At 36.4% G+C, this 8,554-nt stretch overlaps 1 protein-coding gene across 5 annotated transcripts in view; it reads left to right on the top strand.

Annotated features, from left to right (window-relative positions):
• LOC107031170 (homeobox protein LUMINIDEPENDENS-like) overlaps positions 1–8,554 on the top strand; it is a 25,993-nt gene that overhangs the window by 13,301 nt on the left and 4,138 nt on the right. For 2 of the 5 annotated variants that reach the window (XM_015232428.2, XM_015232427.2), the window contains 10 exons: positions 1,466–1,493; positions 2,033–2,163; positions 2,866–3,215; positions 3,306–3,399; positions 3,492–3,585; positions 4,358–4,487; positions 4,562–4,613; positions 4,731–4,774; positions 4,846–4,931; positions 5,218–5,637. In XM_015232428.2, the coding sequence (XP_015087914.1) occupies positions 2,077–2,163; positions 2,866–3,215; positions 3,306–3,399; positions 3,492–3,585; positions 4,358–4,487; positions 4,562–4,613; positions 4,731–4,774; positions 4,846–4,931; positions 5,218–5,637 (1,357 nt within the window). In that variant the 5' untranslated portion in view covers positions 1,466–1,493; positions 2,033–2,076. Of the gene's footprint in view, positions 1–6; positions 423–498; positions 721–1,465; positions 1,494–2,032; positions 2,164–2,865; positions 3,216–3,305; positions 3,400–3,491; positions 3,586–4,357; positions 4,488–4,561; positions 4,614–4,730; positions 4,775–4,845; positions 4,932–5,217; positions 5,638–8,554 lie in introns of those variants that run through there. The other 3 variants (XM_027919518.1, XM_015232423.2, XM_015232426.2) reach the window with 3 other exon arrangements.

Genomic DNA, 8,554 nt, shown 5'->3' on the forward strand with positions numbered 1-8,554 from the left:
GGGGGCTAGCGCTTGTCTCTCCCATCTAAATATAAGGGACAACACTTGGCTAGATACGAACATTGTAACCTAATCCTCGACTTCCACACCTTTCTATTTATACCTTAAGTAATTTATGTCTAATCACCTCCCGCATCCTAGTTTTTCTTCATCCTACCTCTACCTCTTTTCTTCTTTCTATTTCTCAATTTGCCCGCCCCCTTGTCAGAATCTTTTTCATCTTCGGATGTCACGTCCCTCTTTTGCCTTTTCATCAAATAGTTGCGGGACAAGTCAATCCTTCGCTGCTGCTTCTTCTTCCCCATTTATACAGCTGCCGTGCAAAACTCTAGAATTAATCCGGTCTGTTGAATCTGATGTGTGTTCGATCTGTTGCGGGGAAGAGTTTGCAACAAAATCAATTGAATAGACAGAGAAGCCCGGTAAGCCTATCAATTCAAGCAAATCCAACTAGTTTAGGTGCCGCCTTCCAGACTTCTAAAAGCGGGTGGTTTTAAGTCCAGAGCCCTATTCTGGCGCTTCGAAGTCTGTTGGAATTTTCGATTGGTGGAGTCTAATATGGAAAATCAGTTACAGCTAGCCTTGACCAGTCCTACGACGCCGTTGTCGAGCTTGTTGGACTCGCAGAAGGAACTCCTCAATAGCCAGATACATCAACTCCAAAACATTGTTGTACAACAATGTAACCTAACTGGCATCAATCCCCTCTCTCAAGAGATGGTTCGTTTTCTTAATCTTTGTTTTTTTCTGAAGTTTTTTTTTTATTTGAGTACTTGTTTCTCTGAAAATTCTGAATATACATCTTGTACTTTGTTGGAAGTGATAGTTTTAGGAAACGTAGGAACTAGCATTGGTTAAGTTGATAGCTCATTAAGTTTTATGATTAACTAGATTTACCTTTTACAGAAAATGGTAGTGAATTTATGTTTATGTAAGTCATAAGTGTAACATACTATATGTGGTTGTATAATTGAAGGATTAATAAATAACTTGAGATTAACAGTGTGTATATCTTTTGATGACACATTATCCTCTTGAGATCCCATAATCATCTTCTTAGAAGTACTGTATTGAAGGTGAATTATCTCTTTTCTCTTTTGATACAGAGAAATCCGTGTGGATCCAACTCTTAGGACCAACCACAACCTTCGAAACTAAGTGATAATGAGCCGATTCCCCTATCTACTGATTCCTAACCTCTCTCTATATCCTCTCTACCAAATTTCCCTTCCTTTCTTCCCTAGAAAATTTCTGATCAATTTCTCCAGTTTGTTTGCTCGTAATACTACCATAATACATGATTTATAAGTTGGTCACAAACATGAGATTCCTCTGCTGAATTAATTTTTCTATTCTTAGATTCGTACATACAGAGGCTACAGTTATCAAACGTCATCTCTTTACATTGGGTGATTTGGGAACTTATTTTTGCTGGTGGCTCATTCATTTTTCTTCCGTTGTGCAGGCTGCTGGAGCTCTTTCAATAAAAATTGGTATGTCTCCTTGGCCTAAATTAAAATCATTATGGTTGTGTAGTCGAGTAAAAAATTAGTTGACTTGGATCCCTTCTGAGAATGAAAAGACAGTAGGTCATATTGACATGTTCATTTGTTACTCTTATATCATTTTTTGCACATTGATTAAACTATGTGAAGCATGTTACTTTTGTTCAGTGGTTCTTTCATTTTATTCTGTTTTATTTGCTTTTTACTTGTCATTTTGTTTTTAATTGTTTTTCTTTTTGCGTATCATTTTTTAAAAAAACTTATTTGCGTTAGTAGTAGTTCTTTTTGTTGCCAAGTACAACATTGCTTTTATGTACCAAAATTACTTGTCTTGATGTTTGGTGAACTGCTTAACGATCTAAGTTGCTACTGTCATCTTATTTTTACAGGCTGATGCTTTAATCTAAATTATATGTAATGCTTCTCTGTAGTTATTAGCGTAAATTATGCTGTTGACGACTTCAATTTTTGTGCGAGCTACTCTGGTTCCATTTGTATTCTGTTAAGTTTAACATCATCTGTTGCAGGCAAAAGGCCAAGGGATCTCCTAAACCCCAAGGCAATCAAGTATATGCAATCTGTTTTCTCTGTCAAAGATGCAATCAGCAAGAAGGAAGCACATGAAATTAGTGCTCTTTTTGGTGTCACCGTCACACAGGTGTGTTGCTTTTTCACAGTTTTTAATGGAATAATCATTTCTCCATTCTGCCTGGCTGGAATTCTGTTTAGAACTTTTCTACATTAGTGAATGTCGATTATTTTAAATGAGATTGGATTCCTTGTCTAGAAATTGAATTCAGATCATAGATCAACAAGAGCAATTGTTTAACTTGTAAATCTCAGTATCTCTCATTTGTTTCAGGAGCAATGGTTTGACTTGTAAATTTCGGTATCTCACATTTGTTTGATGCTATGATGTGCAATAATCCTATGCTCATGAGTCATCATTGTTCAAAAGATTTATATTTTTCCGTGGAATGTCACTCTTAAAAACTATGAAAGCAGCATATGTTGGTGGCATCTGCATGCTAGTTGCACCATCTTTTTTTAGTTCAGGTTTGCTATTTTGGATATTAGGAGCACACTAGTGCTCTCCAGAACAGGCTATTATGGAATTTTGCACCTTTTTGTGTTTGATGATGTAGCTCCTTAGTCCTTAGAAATACATTCCCCTTTTCTCCTTCGCTTTTTGGGTGGTTTAGGTATGGAAAGATTCCTTAATCCTTTCTGCATAGACATTTAGTAGCTTTCCCTGGTGCAATTTAAGCTGGAAGATCATATAAGATCTGTGCATTCTCCAATTTTGTCTTCTCTGACAATTTCCACGTTGTTTGTTTGATTGTCATCTTTGCATTTGCAGGTTCGGGACTTCTTTACAGCTCAGCGCACAAGAGTAAGAAAGTTCATGAGGTTGTCTATGGAGAAGCCTATCATAACCAATATATCTATTGAAGGGACTTGTCCGATCCCATTAAGTTCTGATCCTAGTTCACAAACAGATCCAGTTCCCCTAGACAGTGCGGTTCCAACCTGTACAGAGGAGGGGCCATCTTATTTGACACAAGATGAGATCCTAACTGCCATAGATGAGAGGGATAGACATTTTGTTGATAATATCCTTACTTTAATGTGTAAGGAAGAAACTTTTTCTCGGAGGGTTGAGCTGATGGACTGGATCTTGGAAGTACAAAACCCCTCTGTGCTATATTGGTACGTCAGAGTTGTGGTCGTTGGATTTTAATTGTATTCTAGTTTACTCCTTTTGGAATATAATTTGTTTTCTTAATAACATATTTGTAGGTTTTTAACTAAAGGGGGTGTAGTGATCTTATCTGCCTGGTTAAGTGAAGCAGCTGGAGAAGAGCAAACCAGCGTTCTTCATCTCATCCTGAAGGTCCATATTGATCCTTTAAGTTTAGATCATTGGCCCATAATGTCATTTTTTCTGCTAGAATATTGTTGTTCTAATTGTTACTTGGTTATCAGGTACTCTGCCATCTTCCTTTACACAAAGCATTTCCTGGACATATGTCTGCTATACTGCAGAATGTTAACAGCCTGCGATTCTATCGGACTCCAGGTGTGTTGTCCTCGCATTCAACAACTCCTTATTGTATCTTTAGGTAACTTTGTGTTAAAAAGACATTAAAAAACTTAATCTGCTCATCTCCATGGCTTATACATCTCTGGTAGCTTGTCTGAAGCTTGAGTATTATTGATATTATGCCGCATTACAGAATTTCCTGAAACTTGGTTGGATATTTAGGAAACATGTCAATCAACGTCAGCACAGCTTTTAAGAATTATGCGTATATGGCATGTCATATTAGGACATTACTTTCAGAAATCACTGTGCTAGCAATGTAATCATTTTCAATATTTCGTTATCTCAGACGATCTGTTGTGTTTTTGCTGTCAAATAGGACAGTGTTCTTGGAAACTATTTCACTGGCCATACATTCAACTATATCTTTCTTCACTTCAAATGAATTTTTGGACTTTCAATCTGTAAAATTTGATACTTCAACTGATCATATTCTGAGAGACAAAGGAAAGCATCATCAAATAAATATGTTTATTTCTAGACTGCATCAGTAATATAAAATTTGTTAGATAAGAAGACACTACTAAAATAGATTTGGTTGCATTTTCTTTTATTTGTATCATCCGGTCAGAGTAATTTGCTATTTCGGTGGGGTTTATACTGTATTTTCATGATAGCTGGCTTCTGTACTGCACTATATTTGTATTTTATGGGATGGGGAGGGGGGTGATGAGTGGTTGAGAGAGAGAAACCCTTCTTCAGCTCCATCAGTATTTTGGATCTCTCATTCATCTCATTTGAAGATCAGATATCTCAGACAGGGCAAGAGTTTTGCTTGAAAGATGGAGCAACATATTTGCAAAGAGCCAGGCTATGACGAAACATAATGGGGTTAAATCTGCTAGTGATATGCATGATGAAATGTTATTGCAGGAGAGGTAAGCTTTGGTCGTGCCTCAAAAATATTTTTATGGCTTTTCTCAGTTATCAACACATCTGTTGCTGTTTGCAGCATTAGCGAAGTTGTGGGTGACGAAGTATGGAACTCAAAAATTGAGGACGTTGTAAGTTTATTGCGAACTTAAATGTATTTGGTTGAGAAGATACTGGTTTTTTTGAATAAAAAAGAAGAGCGGATTTCTAATCTTACTTGATCATTTTCCTTCTATTTGGTATTTTAGGAAGAAGCTCATGCAAACCTCTGTGGGACTTCAGAGAATTCAAGGTCTGGTCTGTTCTTAATACCTTGCTTTTTGTAATTGTTGATGAATTTCTAAGCACACACCTCTCTTTTAGGAGTTTGGATTATCCACAGCCAGTTAAATTGCTTATGGCATCTTCAGATGACTCTAACAAGATGCTTAAAGGAGCTTCGGTGACTAGTATCCTTGTATTCCCCTATGGTTAATTCAATTTTTCAATAACTTGCAGTGTAATGTCTTCATTTATCTCGATTGAATGATGGCTCCTCGTTCCTTAGACAATAAGCTCTCGTTGGAAGAAATTTTGATTTCTCATTTGTTTCCATGCTTTGAAATCATTGGTATTCAGAAGTTCCCATATGACATACTCATCAAATAGATTTGAGCATGGTAGGGAAAATAGCTATGGTTTTTCCTTCCCTTTTCTGATTTCTTACACTTGCATAGAATGCCTTAACTACTTCAGAATCTCGAGAGCGCAGAAAAGTTCAGCTAATGGAACAACCAAGCCAAAGAACAATGGCAAGGAGCCTAGGAAGACCAGCAGCACCTGCAACTCAAGGCCGCCCACTCTCAGCTGATGATATCCAAAAAGCAAAAATGCGTGAACAGTTTTTGAAGAGTAAATATGGGAAAACTAATAATGATGACAGTTCTTGGGTGAAGCCTCAAGCTCCAAATAAAATTACCTCTTCGCCAAATGGTATCTTGCTTGGAGCTCCAAAATTGCAAGATCGGCCTAAAGTTGAGGAATGTGCGAAGCTCAATAGTGTTGCCTCTCAAGGGTCCAGTCAGCTTGAAAATCATCTCAAGTTGAGTCTTGACGTAGAGGAACCTCCATGGAAAAGGTGCAAGAAAATGCAGATCCCATGGCAGAAACCACCAGGTAAATTTGCTGTTGTTTGTTGCTGAAAGACCGTTCTTGTTAATCTGAAGATTTAAGAAAAGGAGGAACATTAGTTTTTTTAATCGGTTGAAAAGGCAATGTCACCTCTCGTCTAATATTATTGCTCCATTTTTTCTCCACAATTCCTTTCATTATTCTTTTGGTTTCTCTGTCCCAATTTATGTGACACACTTTCCCTTTTATCCGTTTAAAAAAGAATGTCACCTTTCTATAATTAGAAAAAATTCAACTTTAAAATTTCACAACACAAATGGTCAAAGTTTAGACCACACATTTCAGAAGTTTTTGTTTCTTTATTAAAATTTTTGTGCCAAGTGAAATGGTGCCACCTAAATTAGGACTGGAGTGAGTAATACACACGATTCAACTGTGAGAGTCGTCTCTAGTAAAGTAGTTAGCAACTCAGCCTTGGTCTCTAACTTGCCATACAATATGGTTAGCGTGGTGTGTCAGAAAAAAGAAAAGAAAAGGAAAATGATTTTCTTGAGCTTTTCCCTCTAATTTATTTTCATGGTAGTCGTGTTAAAGACAATCAGGTTTCTGTTGTCCTCCATAAATTCATTATTCTAGGAACTATTTACTGGGGAAATAGAGATGTTGCTTGGTAAAACTACTAGCTCAACTCTCGAAATATCTCTGAAGCAAACAGTTAGTTTTCATTGTTAAACTACCAATTGGGCATCTTAGGAGTGAGGTCTTGATCTTTAATCAAAATAAGCAACTGTTTCCACTTGGTTTTTAATGTTGTATTTCAAAAATCTTTTGGAAATTATGGGTTTTCTGTGGAGCAGTTGATTGCCAAGTGTGCCTTCTCATTGTGAAGGAAATCCTACTTGCAAGTAAGGGAAATTTTTTGCCTCACTTGGATGAAAACGTCTGCATTTTGCCTAAAATCAATCAGACAGGAATAATCAGAAAAAGAAGCAGTGAAGTAAAGGTCAAAATTCCTGTCTTGGGACGATATCAATCTATTTTTTGGGAAGATATCAATCTATTTTTTAAGTTAACTGCTTATACTGTGGTTTCATAGATGATCAGTATGAGACGCCCGAACATGATAATTAGGTGGGAATATACTGTACCTCTTAGTTTTTTTTATACCTTTTGACTCTTCGTAGCCATATCCTTTACCGAAAGGAGTTCAGTAATTTCAGTAATTATTCAACAGTATGGAGTTCAGTAATTTTTTGTTTTCGCTGTTTGTGGTCTTTGGTTGTTTTTAAATTTGTGGACAATGGTTTACACTTAAAGGATAAAAACAAGTCATTTTCTGCTGTGATGATACTCTTTCTATCATAAGAATTTTTCTCTCTTCTAGTCTCACATCTACACACTATTATCATCCCTTACTGTACTACCAGTTGTCCTGCAAAATTTTTAGGGGTCGTTTGTGTTAGTTACGTCGGGTTAGTTATGCCTCTATTAGTTATCCTGGTATAATTTCTTATTGACTGTTCAAGTTTCTTGTATTAAATATTATAACATGCATTGCATGATTGCATAATTTTTAAGTTAATTGTTTACAAAAATACCCTTCGACTTATTTAGTTGAAAAAGGATTCGAGGGACCTCATGGATATTTTTGTCATTCATTGTTTATCCCGGTATAACTAATGCCGGTACTATTCCACCCTTCAGTAGGGATAATCTATTTTGGTACTAATTACTAATTTTTGCATAACTTGTCGTTGATTAGTACCCAAACAAGGAATAAGGCACTACTAAATTTTATCTCTGGACTATCTATGCTTGTTCAGTAGACTAGGCGATCCTTAGAGAATGTAATATTATTACAGGGTGTTATTATTTAGCAGATTTTTAGTTTGGTCAAACGCTGAAGCTTCGTTTGAGACGACATGTTGATGAAGCCAAATGTATGTTCCTATTTTTGCATTGTGTGGTGTTTGGATTTTATTTTTGTTTTTGACAAAATTGGCTAAGATATAGGTGTGTTTGGTACTGATGGGAAATATATTAGCAAAAAATGTTTTAGTCAAGGAAAATATTTTGTAGTGATCGGTTTATTTTTCTTTACAAATACTCTACCCATTCAATCAACACTAAGGGTAGTTTGGTAGCTGATTTGGAGGTGATCTATGCATGTAATAAAATTCTAGATAAGTAATACCACGTCCCAGCATTACTAATACACCATATTCAGTACTTTTCTAATACTTAACCAAACGATTCCTCAGATAATATTTCAGTATCTAATTCTAAAAGATATCGTCAAAACACTAATAGCATACCTTGCAATCTTGCACATAGCACGTATATATTTTTAACCCACAAAATTTGGAGATGATCTAAAAAATGGTGACCTGACCTGACTTAAAGACGTTTTTCACAAAAAGTATTTTCATCTAAAACATTTTTCTCTGTACAAAGAGCACCTTAGAAAAGAATCTTTAAATGCGTGAACATGTAATTGCCTGCTCTTCCTATATCTGCCTTACTGTCATCAAGGACTGTTCACTTTCATCAGCTCTTGCTATTGAACTCTTCCTCACCCCCACTCCCACCGCCACCCAATCACTAAAATGTCATGTAATTCATTGATAGGCTTCTTACTTTGTCTATCAAAAACAGCTTTACCCTCCTTAGCTTTCATTTGGCCATCACACTCGGTTTGTTGTTGTATTTTTTATTTACTTGTTAGATATAAAAAGACCCTAGTGTTCTTTGTCCAAAAAGAAATCTGAAAAGCAGGATATAGAAATTTGTTGGACTACAGAGAATGACTAACCCCAACCCACTTTGCCCCGTGGGGTGGCATTCATCAGACTAAACAAGAGGAAACAACGGTTGCGGCAGATCATTAGATCTTTCTTATGGGCATAAATTGAAACGATAGGATATTTGCAGTGTCAGTTCCTTATCCCCCCCCCCCCCCCCC

This window comes from Solanum pennellii, chromosome 9 (assembly GCF_001406875.1).
Source record: "Solanum pennellii chromosome 9, SPENNV200".
NCBI classification, from domain to species: domain Eukaryota; kingdom Viridiplantae; phylum Streptophyta; class Magnoliopsida; order Solanales; family Solanaceae; genus Solanum; species Solanum pennellii.